This window comes from Vipera berus (genome assembly GCF_964194415.1).
Source record: "Vipera berus genome assembly, chromosome: 3".
Taxonomy (NCBI): Eukaryota; Metazoa; Chordata; class Lepidosauria; order Squamata; family Viperidae; genus Vipera; species Vipera berus.
This window is the reverse complement of record NC_138204.1, coordinates 186,867,630-186,884,984: the sequence shown is the minus strand read 5'-3', so window position 1 is coordinate 186,884,984 and position 17,355 is coordinate 186,867,630. Positions and strand designations below refer to the sequence as shown.

At 34.3% G+C, this 17,355-nt stretch overlaps 1 protein-coding gene across 1 annotated transcript in view; it reads left to right on the top strand.

The window, feature by feature from the left end:
- SNX16 (sorting nexin 16) overlaps positions 1–14,469 on the top strand; it is a 30,142-nt gene extending 15,673 nt beyond the window's left edge. Inside the window, exons 4-11 of the mRNA XM_081322479.1 lie at positions 311–459; positions 3,971–4,040; positions 7,174–7,310; positions 8,241–8,360; positions 8,827–8,931; positions 11,660–11,701; positions 13,631–13,735; positions 14,193–14,469. Of these exons, the coding sequence (XP_081178605.1) occupies positions 311–459; positions 3,971–4,040; positions 7,174–7,310; positions 8,241–8,360; positions 8,827–8,931; positions 11,660–11,663 (585 nt within the window). The 3' untranslated portion in view covers positions 11,664–11,701; positions 13,631–13,735; positions 14,193–14,469. The remainder of the gene's footprint in view (positions 1–310; positions 460–3,970; positions 4,041–7,173; positions 7,311–8,240; positions 8,361–8,826; positions 8,932–11,659; positions 11,702–13,630; positions 13,736–14,192) is intronic.
- Positions 14,470–17,355: the final 2,886 nt, after the last annotated feature.

Sequence of the window (17,355 nt, the reverse complement as noted above, 5' to 3'; positions counted from 1 at the left end):
CTTACTTATTTATTGCTTATTTATATCCCACCTTTATTATTTTTATAAATAACTTGAGGCATCTACCATACTTAATACTCCTTCCTCCTCCATAACCATCTTATGAGGTAGTTGAGCTGTGAGATAGTGGCCAGCCTAAAGTCACCCAGCTGGGTTTCATGCCTAAGGCAGGACTAGAACTCGCAGATTCCTGGCTTCTAGCCTGATGCCTTAACCATTAGATCAAAATGGTTCTTTATAACTCTATGAATATAATGTTACTATTCCCTCTTATCTACAGAAATTATAACCTTCTGATATATATTTCCAGCTGAAAGATATGTTTCCTGGTTTTCGACTGGCATTGCCCCCGAAGCGTTGGTTCAAGGATAATTATAATCCTGACTTCCTAGAAGACAGACAGCTAGGACTCCAAGCATTTCTGCAGAATTTAGTAGCTCACAAAGACATTACCAACTGGTATGTAATTTTTTAAAAACTATACTCATCATAGCAGATGTTGCAGCTCTCATTTTCCTCATTTAAATGGTACTGTTGCTTTTCCAGAGGGTGTAAATAATTTTCTTCTGTAAACAAAGTATTTAATAAGACAAGAAGAATTTAACAATGCATTACATTTTAAATAATTCTGGCACTGCAGGATTCAATTTCAGAGGCTTTATTCTTTTTTTAATAATAGAGATTGAGAATAGTGATTGGATAAAAAGACTAGAATGGATAAAAGATATAAAGCTGTACCTTTTGTATTCTTGCTGAATATTTCAATACAGAAGCAGGGAATGTGTGAATGACTGAATGAGAGATAGAATAGTAGTGACAAAAATAGACACCACTTGGTAGACAACTGTCAGCTCTGCTACATAGGCACTTGATTTGGATACTCTTAGAGCATATTTGTTGTCTATCCCATATGTTTCACCCTTTAATATTGTAGTTGCACAAACTTCTTTCAGAATATTTTTGTAAAACAGACTTTATTTTTAGCTTTATTTTTGCTTAACCATGGCTTGTTGAATAGCTGGATTTTCATAGTGTGCTCAAACAAAACCAAATTAGACAGACACACTATGACTTAGTTAAATCTATGAACTTGGCTGATTTTGTGGGTATTAAATATGATTTTTCTTTTAATAATACCTTAAGTATCTGGGGGGGAAATCAATAATAATTAAAAATTCGGATCTCACTTCTAAGGAGTAAATAAACACAACAATAGATGAAGGCATTGTTGATTAGCTATTTGGCTTCCAACTATATCAAGACAATTCTTAATCATGAACGCATGTTCCTCTTTATATTTTTCTGGTATGCATGAAATATAGTGAAACATACTGTACTGATTCTACAGTAGTGTATGAGAAATATTTCTGGGTAATAAAGATAGTTAAAATTTTATTAGTGAGTTTTTCTTGTTATTTTAAACGTTAATAAGCACATTATTTCCCATTATTTTCTTTTTTTCTCAATTCTATTAGTATCTGGATCTTTGTTGTAAAAGAAGACTGACAAAAGCTTTACTAAAGACATAATGTTACTGTATATTATATTATAGCCCTAATAACCTCTGTCCACCACACTCCTCAGTGCTCAGCCTCAGAGAAATAAATCCCATGAGATTCAATGGGAATACTCCCAGATTAGCACAAAACTCTAGCCTCCATTCACTATGTTACTAAGACCATATAAACAAGAATTTATTAAAATTGTTTCTAGTCATTCTTTTTATATTTAATAGGAATGTTCAAAATCATGGACATGTCACAGGATACACACTACTTCTAAGGACTGAAGTTATTCAAATCATTGCCCTTTGTGAATATTCAAAACTGAAGAAAACTTAAATGTATATATTTGACACTAGTATTATCATTTTTGTCTTCTTCCTTCTCCTTCTTTTCCTCAGTCTATCAATATTAATTGCTTGATGCAGTTTTTTTCTGTTTTCAGCATAGTTAGTGACCCAGATATGGAACAAGAATAAATGGTTTTTTTACTGCTATAATAACTGCAACTTTCTGTAGAAGACACATAAGTAATAACTAAGAATGGTTGCTACTATCTTGTTATTGAAGAATTAAAGGCATATTGCTTATTAACTGATCCTGACAGGCTCAAGATTGACTCAGCCTTTCATCCTTCTGAAGTCAGTAAAATGAGGACCCAGATTGTGGGGAGCGCTATGCTGACATTGTAAATCTAGCTAGACACTGCTGTAAAGCAGTATGGGGTGGTATATAAGTCTAAGGGTGATTGCTATTAAATTGTAATCTCAATATAGTAGTTTGTAACAGCTCTCAGGTGCCTTAAAACCTAAAACTTACATTCTCTTTCTTGATGTTCTGCTACAAAATCTCAAATCAACCAGATTTTAGCCAGTTTGTTGACCAGCCCATTCCACTATATGGTTAGATTACACAAAATATGATTTAACTAAAGTAGCTAGCTATACTATATCTTTTTTTCAAACAAGAGCTAGTTGGTTCTCTGTACTAAGGCTTGAAAGCAAAAGTTCTCTGTGTGTTTTTTTCCTATTTATCTAGCACCTAGAAGCATACTGTCATCTGAGGTCTATTTTCAAATGAGGTTGTGAGAAGTTACAAAATTGCATATTTAAGTCGCATTTTTTCTTAATGAAAGCTTTGCTTATATACATAGGATGACTACTATTATACAGGCTATAAAAAGTCTACACTTTGTTATCATACTTTGATATTGGCTAGTTAATATTTAGTTTGATAGCTCTGTATTTTTGGAACAGTTCTTTTAACTTGACAATTCATTCTGAATGTGTTACAAAACAAGTAAAGTCCGGGACAAGTTGGACAATAGCAAGCAGCAGTACTTCATAAAATAAACATAAAATACTCACTGCAACATAATTATGTTTAGAAAAGGTGACCTTTTCCAAAAGTATCAGATGAAGAAAAAGAGTGTTGTTTCCATTTTTCTAGGTAGATTTTAGTACCATATTATTTCTCCTTTTCTCTGCCTTACCAAAGTGTAAACTGACAATCTACAATAGGATCCTACAAGTTGATTTTTTTTATTTTCTTTTGGTGTGGTAATATAAAGTTGCCTCTAAGATGACTAAATCGAATGAATGAATGAATGAATGAATGAATGAATGAATGAATGATAAAATAAAATAAAGGACTTTTGTAACTTCTTGATAGGAATTTTGTGATGACAACAGTCAATATTCTGGGTTTTACTTTGCAGTGTTAGAACTATTACCTGTAATGGGGTTTTTGGGGTTTTTTTTAAAGCAATTTCATTTTTAAGAAAACCTAAACAACAATTTATTTCTAAAAATATATTAGCTAAGATATGGAATAGATATACTGAAATGAATGTCTTCACTCGCATTTCTTACAATGGGAGGTTTTTTTCCATTTTGATAGTATTTCATGCTGTAGACACAGCTATTTACAGATTTGATTGGAATCTAAGGATAGACTTCTTAAAAGAAATAATTCTACAAATTGGGTTATGTAGCAATCTGTTGGAAAAAATGTGGACTCATACTTATCTATAACTGCTGATAATTTACAAGATAATGTAGTCCATAAATTGAACAAAAAGGCAGGAAGAAAAAGTTGGGTGTATCAAGTAAGCCATTTATAGCATACCAGTTCCTTAAATGGTGTTGATTATCTTAAATTCAAATTACACATGGTTTGTGCTCAAGGAAAATGAGTGTAACTGAACTATTAATTTTACTTTTATCTTGAACCACCTTTTCAAAACATTTCACTCTTTTTAATAACAGTATTCTTACTAACTAGAGGGAAAATTATATTCAAACCTTTGCCTCTAATTATGTTTGCATCTGTCTTTATAAATTTTAATAATGCAGCTAATTCCTATTTGGGGAAGCATTACTGTACAACATTGGCATATTCCCAGTAGACACTCCATATTGTCCTGTATTTTTCTTATCAGTTGCTCTTATTTTCCATTGTTTTCAAAGCCTTGCAGTAAGGGAGTTTCTTTGTTTGGATGACCCACCAGGACCCTTTGATAGCCTTGAGGAGAGCAGGGTAAGTGCAATGGAAGAATTTGTTTTTAGAAGAGAAGATATTAATTGCACAGTGACCTAAGTTTTATCACTTAGTGCCTTTATTGTGAATAGCAGCAACTTTTTGTTCTTTTTCTAACTATAAATTAAACATGGTCATCGTGTAGCAAAATAGTTCAAATGAATAATCTATGGCAGGGGTGTCAAACTCAATTTCATTGAGGGCCGCATCAGCATTGCGGTTGCCTTTAGGGGGCCGGGTAGGCGTGGCCTACTGGGTAGGCATGGCCTACTGGGTGGGCGTGGCTAGAGTGCATATGGCCTACTAGGTGGGCGTGGCCAGCTCTACATCATTCGCATCATTCGCTTATGGGGGCCTGGGCAGGAGTGGGACAGATCTGAGGGTCTCTGGCAGAAGGAGGGTCTCTGGGCCAGGGCCAAGGCAGTGTTTCCAGGATGGCTTAGCGGGCCACATGAAACCACTTCGCGGGCCGGATCTGGCCCCCGGGCCTTGTGTTTGACATGTCTGATCTATGGACTGTATACGAACAGAGCTGGTAACCAAAATGCAAGGAGATGAATGTAGCAAAAAAAGTGGAAGTGAAAAGAACAGGAGAGAGGGGAAAAAGAATTTGGGAAACATAAAAATTACTACACAGAGATTCCTCAGCTTTGTTCATTCATTTGTTCTTTTATTGTATTTATATTTAGATGTGATTTATTTGTTTGTTTATAGGCTTTTAAAATTATTTCAGTCATGATGTGCAATTGAATGGGGTTTAATGTTAAATATCCTGTGTTTCCCACCCTGTATATAATTCTAGAATATAATTCTAGAATACTGAGCCAAATATGAAATATTATAAAAATCTATTTCAGGTAGTTGATATATTTGCCTTATCAACAATTTCCTTATTTAAATTATTTTACTTGTTATTGTAATAAGAGATAAAAGTATATGTTCATATTTTTGCGAATGTATTATTGTCACTAATTTTTTGACATGGTACGAATAGTATTTTGAAAATTCATAAAATTGCTACCATTAAGCAAAAGGGATATAGAATAATTTATAGCTTGGGACCATTTCCAGCAAATATAATTGAAGCAGCTTAGTGCTTGACATTGACACATTACAGAAATTTTCTCTGTTCTTTTGAACTCTATACTGTATTTTGTATTTATAACTATCACTATGGATTTCATTTTTAAATCTTTATTTAATATGGATTTAATGACTATCTTAAAAAATAATAACTTTGCATAGGGCTATTGATGCTCATTTGGACTTTTTTTTAAAAAAAGATTGAACCTAATTATATCCAATACCAACTTCCAAATATTTTTAACTGTAGCGTATAAATAGTTTTGTCAGAAGTGTTTTGCAATTGAAGAACTGGGAGCATATATCTAACAACTTCAGTAGTTAACCAAAAAGGCTAAAATGCCAAATGAGATATCCTACCAAATTAATATTTTCTGGCACCATATAGAACAGACATGTCAAAGACAAGGCCCGGGGGCCGGATCCGGCCCACGAAGTGGTTTCATGTGACTCGCGAAGCCATTCTGGAAACAGTGAGGGAACGGCCCCCACTGCCTTGGCCCTGGCCCAGAGACCGTCCTTCTGCCAGAGACCTTCAGATCTGTCCCACTCCTGCCCAGGCCCCCATAGGCACCCTTGATGCGAACGATGTAGAGCTGGCCACGCCCACCCAGTAGGCCATATGCACTCTAGCCACACCCATCCAGTAGGCCACGCCCTCCCAGGCCATACCCATCCGGCCCCCTGAGGGCAACCGCAATGCTGATGCGGCCCTCAATGAAATTGAGTTTGACACCCCTGATATAGAAGATAAATTATGAACTGTAAACTTCTCACTGTTAACTATAGGTTTGCTTTTAAGAGAACAATTGTTCATTGGTCAGTGCTTCGTTATTCACTACACTAAACAGTTCTATACACATAACGTTTTGCTCTAAGGGAAGAATGCTGCACTTCAGAGCTGTATTTATATACACTGAAAATGCAGAACTCCCATACTATATTTGTCACATATGGATGATAAATGGGAGTCCAACAAACATTATTTGGTTATCTGAACCAAAGTATATAATTTAAGTATATAATTTACTTCACAGAATGGTGGGTGTAAAAGAAGGGAAAAGGCATTCTCAAGTCTAACTTCATAAAGACATATCTATGCAGTTTTCTCAAAAACATTGTTTGCCTTTGTCATCTTGCATCTTCTGCATCTTTAATTTCCAGCTCTAACTTCCTGATTCATACACTCTGATGATTTTTTATCCAAGGATTAATCAGACCAGCCCTAATTAGTAGCTGAGTACAGACAAGATCAGTTAGGTGCTATAACCTGGTGAGGCTACCAGTGGGCTTAACATTCATGTCAGAGACATTTGAGCATCCTCTTGAGTTTCTTGTTTTTTATTGTGGTTAAGATATACAAATAAAACAGGTTTCCATAATTACTCTTTCAAAATCTGAATAGTGTGTACACATACATACCCTCTAGGCTTATTTACTTTAATAAGGTATAGCCCATCTCAGTTTTGATTTTTATCCTTAAATAGAGATGTTTGAGGCAGTTACACAATCTTGTTATCCTTTTTGATGAAACTAACTGATCAAATCAAAGGTTTGTCCAAAATAAAAATTAATAATTTTGCAGGTTATTAGTTTTCTAACTAAATGTACAGGAATATCAGTATAACATTCTAGATATAGCATGCTGTAGCATTTAGTGTGCCTTGTACAGTATAAAGAATTTAGTTTAGTTAAATCATCAGATTTAACTTATATTCCATTAAAATTACTACCAAGAATAAGTCTTGGTAGTCAGTGCTACAAATTTATATCCTATTGCTGTAATGGAAGATTCATAATTCTGAAATATGTGAACAGAAAACCTGGAAGGTTTTCCATTATAGATTTGCCCAATAATTAGGGAATGTTAGCTTAATTACATTATTACTATCTCAGAGTATTTATGTTCAATAAAGGGAAATAAAATCCAAGTGATATTAATTGTGTACATGTAAAAATAATACATAACTGTTCATAGAAGAGTAAGTCTGTGTGTTGCTTTTTACAAAAAAAAAACCCCTTAATTTCAAATTTTTAAATTTTCTTCTAGGCTTTTTGTGAAACTTTGGAAGAAACAAACTACCGGCTTCAAAAGGAACTTAATGAAAAACAAAAAGAGGTGGATACTCTGAAAAAGTTGTTAAATGAAAAAGAATTGTACATAAATGAAATGGAAAAAAGACTTGGGTAAGACTGAAATAAAGCTACTCACCACAAATATCATTATCATAGCTAGTGATATGAATCTAATGCTTTAGGATTTCTGAATACTTCCTTGTATTTATTTATTTTTCAAATTTCTATAGCTGCCCAACTCACAAACAAATGACTCTTGGAGGCCTACAATAAAGTTAAAAAACAATAGTTCACAAATTACAGTTATAATTATTAAAAGGATTAAAAACTATAAAACACAGCTAAACAAAAATCAACAAAGGGATATTAATAATAACAGAGACATCTTACTATGGTCAGTTCCCCAGGGGCCCCCAAAAGACAGGAAATACTTGAAGAGATTGTAATAAAAAAGGAAATTTTAAGTTTTGTCTCTATGCACCAAGAACATGTATAAGACTTTATGATACAACCTGTATCATGTCTCAACTTCTTTTTGAAAAAGAGAATGAGAAAATTGCAACAGAGCTTGCAGTCTCTTTGGGGGGCGGGGAATTAGGTTTTCAGAGGTGGAATGCTTTTCTGGCAAAGGTCATTTTCAGGATTAAATATTCTGCTTATATTAAATAATTTCAGAAATATTCAATTTGATAATCCCAGACACAAGATAAATGGTATCAGAGATGATTTTATCTTCAGTGAACATTATTCAGCATATATTCAGTATGTAATGTTAATGGTTGTAATAATAAGGAAAATTACTGCTTTGTTCTATCAATAGAAAGCTGCACTTTAAAAGAATTAGTGAAATGTAATTATTCCTAGAAAATTCTTCTAAGGCTGCAGTTTTATCCCCGGTTTCTAGGGGCAAACTCCACTGAATGCAGTGATTCTTTTAAATACATGCGCATAGTTTTCCCCAACGAAGAAAGCTTTTCCCCAGAGACATTTTTTATAATAATTTCCAGCTAAAATAAAAGACCTACCTTGATTTTGTTACAGGGACTTAAATTTAGTGGAAACAAAGTCTTGTAAATTGTCAGGAGAGGGAAGTGAATGCAGTGGAGAAGTGGAGTCATCCGCAACAGAGGCAGATCAAAGAACCTTGGAAGAAGACAGCCGGTAAATTATCATTCAATAGTCTTATTTTAAGTTAATCTCTGAAATGCAAATCATCTGCAAGCTTAGAACAGTCCTGCAGACATTTTGGGCATTTTGCTGGAGATATTTTCCATGGGATTGTGCCTTTATATAATCCAACATAGTAAATTTTATATTACTGTCTTCATGTTTCTATATAATACCTGCATGTACTTGGGTTTTCCAATGCTTTTCTACCATTCAGAAAGTCATTGGATGAAATTGAAACTGAAAATCAATTAATTGATGCTGATAGCTCTTCTGCTGAAGAAATTACATGCCATTATAATTTGTAGCATATGGATATTATATAAAACATGAGCCCAGCAATTTGCAGATAGACAGTGTTCCCAAACTTGTAGTTTTAAAACATAGCACATATTAGGACTGAGTGATAGAGCTCGTTGGCTCACATTTTTATGATAAATATATTGATCTGAATCTGCAGGTCTGAAAAAGAGGATTGGAAAACCTCTTGGAGTGGGTCACTGGTCGAAAACTTTGTGCCAGAAATTGAAGTAGCCGAAGTGGCATATACTGCTGATATAGAGATGTAAGCATGACTTGTTTTGCTTTATTTTGTTTTTTTAAAAAAAAGATATATCTGGAAGTTGTTGAACAAAAGCAGTAGAACTGAAGATCATAGGAATGTTTACATAAATCATTCGGAATACATTTTTGACACAAGAAGAATAATCAGTGCTGCTGCTTTAATTCATTTGTTATCTAAGATATATAGATATGTGGAGAACTATATTAATATATAAAAATGGTTAAGTTTATGTTATGCCTAGAATCCTAAGTAGTGTGTATAATTTAACAGTAGATAAAAATTAAATATCAATTATCATTTGGCTTGTCACACCTGTTTGCTACTAACATGTGACCTATTTTGTATGAGCAGCTTTTGGTATCTGATTTTGCAGATTCTTTATATAGGATATAGTTTTATGCTCTGGAAATAAAATTCTGCCATCAGGCCTCAGAAACAGTATATGATCTCTCATGTTTTTAAAACAATAAATTTAAATAACTTATAAGTATGTTTTAATGCAATAAACTAGAAAAGCTTACAATACCAAAATAATATTTCAGAAATAGGAATAAGATTGGGAGGTTTTTATAATGGGAGAGGAAGAATCATAGGCAATTAACTGTATAGCCTAGGTATACTTTAGATGGTCATATGCACTTGAAAATAATGTAAAAACTGATTTAATATTGTACCTGTTTTTTCTTTAAATCTTATGATAATTTTGCTACATAATCAATGACTGCCTTAGATATATATATAAAAAAACACTACCTCCTACTTTGTTACTTATGCATAAGTGTGCTGTTTAATGCCTATTCAATATGTATATGAATGATAATGGCCATTTGTTAAAGCCATACTTCTGCACCGTTAATCAAATCTAGTTGCAGTTTGTATGAAGATACCAGGGATTCTGTAGCTTACTTACAAATTGTGTTATGCCCAACAATGCACTTTACTGTAAACAGACAACTTGTGTCAAGATCATTGGCATATGCATACGCAGAGACACACACCCATGCATACCTTTTGATCGAGGAAAGGTGAAATGATTTGCACAATCATGTCTCTTTCTATTATGCTTGTTACACATGTTTACTGTAGTGTGGGTCAGCTTTATGGAATCTCCAAAAACTTTTTACTGAGCGGCTGTTTGCGCAAAGTGCCTTTTGTCTCTTCTTCCAGTGAAAAGAAAGCAAGCTTTGTTCTTCTTTATGTCATTTACTCTTTGTTTGTCTTAATGTTGTTAGCACACAAGTCTCCATGTGCTTGGACTTTTCAATGTTCACTTTGTAATTTTGGGATATGAGGAAAAACACTCTGTAGAACTGTATAAAGCTGTCTGAGGAAAATAAAGATTTGGACATGACATTTTTGCCGTGTTTTGTGGAAAAAAATTCAAAGTAAAGGTAAAGGTTTCCTCATATTAAAGTTGACTTCAGTGACACATGCACACATGTCACACTTGCATACTTGCCCATCAAAGTTTTATCTGCATTACTTATATACTTACCAAGAGCCTTGGTGGAGCAGTGGGCTAATGCCTCCTTAAGTAACACCAGCTGCCTGCAATTAGTGCAGGTTCGCGTCCCACCAGGCTCAAGGTTGACTCAGCCTTACATCCTTCCAAGGTAGGTAAAATGAGGACCCAGATTGTTGGGGGCAATTAAGCTGACTTTGTAATAATGCCGCTTGGGTGTGTGTGTGAAAGCCCTAATAAGCAGGCATATACATAGAATGAAGGCTACTGCTAAACTTGTAAGCCGCCCTGAGTCTTCGGAGAAGGGCGAGATATAAATGGAATAAAAATAAATAAATAAATAAATATTCATTGTATGAAAGTATGATACATTTTGAGTATCATACAGATTTCTCAATTACTGCTTATTCCTACAGCTCCTACTACCATCTCTAAATTTATCCTTAAGGTCTCTCAATATTCAAGTCATCCTTCAGGAATTGACAAAATATAACTAATAGTTATTTTCCCCTCATTTATGAACTTCCACTGGATACAGTTCTTCCATGAATACAGAAGGGCATGGCTGGATCTAGTCCTGTATTGTATTATTACTTGGCATGTTGATATATTTTTAAATAATTCCTGTGAGTTTTTCTTAGCAAAGTCCCACCAAAATCCTAAAACAGGCCTAACCGCAAAACTTCTGATGCACCAGATATTTTATTCATATGCAGATAAGCATATGGGTGTGGTATTTCTATATACTAGGTATGAAAACTTTAATTGATATTTATTCAAGCTTCCCTACACATACAAAGGCAAATAGACAGTGTCTAAATTCTGAAATCCTACTATTAAGTATAATCCAGTAGTTTTAAAATATAATTACCAGATTTAAAGTTTTTTTTAAAAAAAACAGGTATATTTTGTATAAAAGTTTATATGAGAATTTTATAGTGCTGGTTGTTTGGGTCAACAAACTAATTATTGAAAAGTTTATTTCAGGCATCTTCATACAGGAAAGATTCAAAACATGATAAATAGGAAACAGAGTTATAACCTTCACTATGCAGTATTGTTGCATAGTGAATATTGTTGACCATTTGAAGAACAGAGTAAATCTCAGATCTTACATGAATCTCTACTCCTATATTATCACTTAAGGTAAACAGACCATTGGTGAAATTAACAGCATATGCGGTACTCTCCTTCTCTTAATCTTACTTTTTCCTTTTCTCATTTCTCCTTCAAACCACCCACTTCCACCACTTCTTCGTACTACAGGTAGTCCTCAACTTACGACCACAATTAAAATGACAAAATCAGGTATGCTTTATCTTAGTAGCCGTACATTAAAAATGTCCTTTATTTAATCTTCCAAATAATTATCCAAAGACAGTAGATGTTTAGGATCAGAATAACATCATTCTGGAGAGATCTATTTTATGTTCTGATTTTTGCTGCTGTAAATATTTAAAAAACACAGAGCTTTTTATATAGATTGCACTTCACAGTAATTGCCCTGTGAGTTTAATTCTAGAAACATACTGTATGCATAGATCTTTTCTACTTTGTTCTGTGTAAGCCCGTTTGTTTCTGCAATGTGGACAGAAAATAGGCCATCTTTTTCCACATTCTGAACTGCATCAAAAACTTTAGCAGTGTAACTTGTGTAATTTGCAACATAAAGCTACAGTACTTTAAACATACTTTATTAGGTTTTAGAGACATATTGTCCATATAGGTTATACTTTTTATGGGCCAGCTTTGTTAACATGCTTTTAATATTCCTAGAAGACTAAAGATAGGGTTACATGAGATTCTAATTCATATTAATTATTACTCGTTTAGAAAAAAGAGGGCCCAAGTCTATAGTCATTTAAATGTTTTAGAACTTTAATGTCCCAAAATTCTTAAAATCAACACATGCATCCCGTGGATGGGGCTTTGCTTGTTTGCTCAGCCCGGTTTCTTGCATGCCGCGCACAAGTGCTGGTCCATGAACTGAGGGTTGAGGACCCCTGCCCAAGCCACCATCAATCATTTTTACAAAATTTTCTCATGTTATCCAGGATCCATGTTTCCCAGATTGCCAATGGTTTTTTTTATGTTTTGTGATTATTTTGAAAAGCTAATCTTTGTTTGCTGGCAAATCTTGTTTAATGACATTATTAGTTACCAGGAAGTTCTATTTGTATGAAAAAAAGACAAGACATGGTGGCTGGAAAAAAGGGGTGCTGAGGTGTCAGTATGGAGGAAAGATCTTTGTAGATTAAAATAATAATTAAGATAGTCTAATGAAAAGATGGTAAAGATGAGAATGTGGAAAGAGTTTTGAGATTTTTGAACTTTGGTGTTTGAGAAGACTCTCGGAAATAACCTGCACAACTCAGAAAACAAATCAACTCAGCATTATTGCTTGAGGCACAAATGTCCCAACTCTCATATTTTGGAGAAATCATGAGAAGATCAGCTCCCTTGAACAGTTTCTAATGTGAGAAACTGAAATGAATGAGATGAAGAGAATGATTAGTAGCAAGGTGGATGGATTTGATTGCAGTAGCAAGGAACATGTACAGAGAGCAAAATAGCAAAACAACCAGGTGGAGAACAAATCATAATAGAAAAAGGCAATGTAGTCATGAAGAATCAACGCTGACTTGACAGCACCTATTCGATCAGTCAAGAAAAGATTTAAGAAAGCTTTGGAAGCATGGTAATACATAGTAAGTACTAGGAACTGTAAGTAGAATCTGCACCAAAATATTGCAGAGTGGAATGTTCTTATTTGAGTTACAAGGCAACAATGCCTTCCTGCAGGAAATAATTTCTACCGTATACCCACCCTGCTTCCTCAAATCTCTTTGCTAACCGATAGTCATTTTGTAACTGAATGTGATCATTTCATATTGCACTGAGTTTCTTGAGGTGTTCCTCTTTAAAACCCCATGCCTTCTATATTCTCACTTGCTTTCCTTCCTACATCTTACCCTATTTGCCAAAGCAAGTTAGCTGAGTAGTCCTGGCATTCATTTGTTTGACTTTTCCCTCTTCACAAAAGCATGTTTTGTGTAGTTTCTAGTTTTTTCATCTTTATCTCAATCTGATTTGTTTTTCCAGTTGCTTTATGCTTGATAGAAATCTTAGTATCTGCCCAAGTGTGGTTTGGTTGGTTGTTTAGGTCACATAATAATTAGCATAAGCCCCAAATTTCACTTTTAATAATAAGTAAATATATATGTTCTTCTTTTCTAGCCTTGCTGACTCTTCAAATCATCTCACTTCTTTGGAAACACCATGCTAATCATTTAGAGCAAGAATAAAATTGTTCTGCTCCTTGAGGAATTAAAAGATAGAAAGGTAATCAAGCTAATAAAAGGGAGCTGCAAAATTGGGTGTGGACCTTTCCCCATACATTTAATTCTGGGTGCTACTCTTCACAAATCAATATTACTAGGCTTGACCCTATAGGCATTCAGTCTGAAAACTATTTCACTATGACCCAAGTCTGTTTCCTAGAGATCCCTGGGTGTGAATAACTTGGGAAGATTACAGTTGAAATAAGAAGCAATAGCCTAGGGCTGTAATTTCTAAATATTCCTTTTATATGGTGTTTAAACTAGGGGAGGTAAGAACGCCAATGTGCCAACAGAAAATATTTGTTTAAGCTTTATTTGCTGTGGGGAGTAATGGAGGAATTTCAAAGCATAGGTGTACAAATGAAAGGGAAGGGTAATCTTCCTCTTTATCCTGTGACCCCTACAAAACAATTAAGTTTAGAAAAAATGTTTTCACTGCCACCAATTATTTTTTTCAGCTTGACTGCCCAGCAAGAAAAAGGATTTGCAGCATTTCAACGCTCCACTTCCTATGTGCTTTAACACTCCAAATTCCACAGAATCCCATTTTTCCCCTGTGCTGTATGCCTTTTTTACCCTCTTTTTTTAAATCAATGCCATTGGCCAGAGCATTAACAAACTAATATTAAATGTCACTAGCAGTGTGTGCATTTGTGAGCTCTGATCTGTTCAGACAAAAAGGCATTTTGCATTGGGACAACAAAATATCACACAGGCATGTCAGTTTCTTAAGTGTGTAGTTTCTTTTCCCAAATAAAATTCTATTCCCCCTTGTCTCTTCTGGAAATGATCATTTGTGCACATTCTTTCCTCTGCTTTGTTTTCTCATTGAAGACCTGGCACCCTGCCTCACTTGCCGCCATCTACCCAGTGAATTGTAAATTATTGCATTGACAGCAACTTGGAGGATCAGCAAAATGGGTTTGTTCTGTGTGATAGACTTGATCTCCCAACAGTTTGCAATATGAAAAGCTTCAATGGGCAAGATTTAAAATCAAACATAGTCCACTACCAAACTGGAAACACTATTCAAGTTAGTAACTAGTCTTGATTCCTTAAGGATTATTCTCTTTGCAAATTTGCCTTTCTAAGATACATTGCTATCATGATACAAAATTATGCTGAGCTTAGAAAGTAAGCAAAGATGATCAACAAAGATGATAAAGGGTCCAGAAGGTAAATCGTCTGACAAATGATTGAGGAACCCAAGTAAATCTATCAAAGAGAAGGATCAGAGAAGACATGATAACTGTCTTCCAGTACTTCCAGTACAGTCACAAAGAAGAGTGGATTGACTTATTCTTCAAAGCACCAGAGGGCAGGACAAGAATTAATGGGTGGAACTTGTTAAAGACTGATCCAGCGTAGAAGTAAGGAGAAATTTTCTGACAGTGAAAACAATGAAAAAGCTTGCTGCCCTAAGTTCTAGGTGCTCCATCACTTGAGGTTTTCAAAAATAGACTGGACAACCATTTGACCGGGGTGGTATAAGTAGGGGATTGGACTAGAAGGTTCCTTCCAGCAGTATGATTCTAAATTCTATGTTTTGTAAATCTGCTCTTGTTTGGGATGCATATTTTGTGCAAATAGTATTTTCATAGCTGTACAAAATACTGCACACCCAGCAGAAAGCACTTCTTTAGCACATTACTAGGTTTTAAAACACATTATGTATGGTTTGTCAAAAATCTTTCCAACAGATCTTCAAAAATTGGTATTATTCTTTCATATGAAGCTATGAGAGCATGCCCAGTCCACCTACTGAGATCTGAGAATCCCATTGGAATTGTACATTTTGCCATTCTTATGTAAATTGTTTACTGATGTATTTGTAATGTATGACTTTGTAGAACTTAAGGAGAAAAGTGAAGGAGACAAAAGTGAGAGCTTTGTCCATGTTAGAATGTGGCAAGCACTCCAAGGAATGCCGGGGAATTGCAAATGACCATCAAAGAATTTCAGAAATCAAAAAGAATTGGATATGAAAGAGAATGAGATTGTTCTGACATATTTTGATACAATATCAGAGAAGGAGAGGTTGCCGGGAGGCTGCTAAATCTGAACGGCAATCAAGTTGGAGGAGTGATTAATTAGAGGAAATGTTCATTTAGAATTGTGCCTAATTTTTCCAGACTCCCTTGACCTTAACTCTTGCCAAAAATTGTCCTTCTGAGGTGCAAAACGTGTAATCATTGAGGTAATTCACAAATAGGAAGTATTTTTTAACAAGGGACATCTTATTATTAAACACTATTTTTCATACTCAAAAAATAGATTTCTTTCAGAAAAGAGTCCTTCAGTGGCTCTGAAGAAGACATCTGGCTAACTTAAACAGTGCAGTGTTAGATGTGGAAGTGAGAATAAATCTCTGAGAGAAAGCTCAAGTCTCTTGATCAGAGAGGCACAAAAATTTCAGTACACAAGTTCAAAGGAGTGTGTTTGAACACAATGGCCATTTCACAAAGGAACAAAAGAGATCTCGAAATCTACTGATGTGAGGGAGGTAAGTAGTGGATATGACAAATTTTTCAATCCTTGCACAACAAGATTTGGATGTTTGTTTATTGCTTAAATTTAGTATACTGGCATCCTTGCCCATGAATTAGCAAGTGCAAATTTCTACACAGACAAATTGCTTTGGTCCTTTCAGTGTTTAATAGTGGCTTTGTCATGTGTGTATTGTTAAAACTCATTGTGGTTACAGTGTGGATTCAGAAAATGCAATTAACTCTGAGATAAAATTAGTCTGAAAAATACTTGAAGTCCCATTGACTTGAGGGAGAGTTAAATAGGTACTTAAACAGAATGGAGCTTAAAAAAACTTGTCTGTAGTAATATAGTACTTCTGGCTGTTTATAAACTATAGACAAATGTGATAAAAAAAATACCTAAGTAAATCCCCAGGAGTTTAATATTAAAATTAATGCTATCTTTCTATGCATGGCAGAATATGTTTATAATCCAGCAGCTATTGTAGCTGCTAGAATAAATCTATATAATATTGGCAGAGAGGTGCTCAAATACTCGTGTTGCAGCAAGGCCCTCTCTCTAATTGACATTTTGCTGACAGGCTGAGTTTAATATAATCAAACACTATTTGAGTTGTTCAAATATAATCAGGAATTCTTTTTAACTTAGATCTATCAGTTTATTTTATTTAATTCCATTTTTCACAGTTCTGCACTGATCTTTTTCATAAATCCCCGAATTCATTAACAGCTAGCTTTTTAACAATGAAACACATATTTCTTGTTTATATTTCTTTTTTCTTTTTTATAATATTTTATTAGTTTTCTAATTTTACAGTTAAGTATTTAAAAAGCAACACGGTGGCTGGGTTAATTAATAGTTCAATAACATACATAAATCTTTAGTACAAATCTCAAGTTACAACATCAGATATTTCCTCTCTTTTTCCCTTAATATCTACTATCTCATATGAGGCTAATATAGTTATTATTATCAACTAAGTAAAAATATCATTATTACATGTATCAATAATTTTTAGCTTATACATATCTTAATTGTTTACATTCAATCCTTATATACAATCAATGTCCTGTTTTTGCTTTTTTCCCAAGCTTTACTTTCCCATCAATATTCAAATTAACATTTGATATG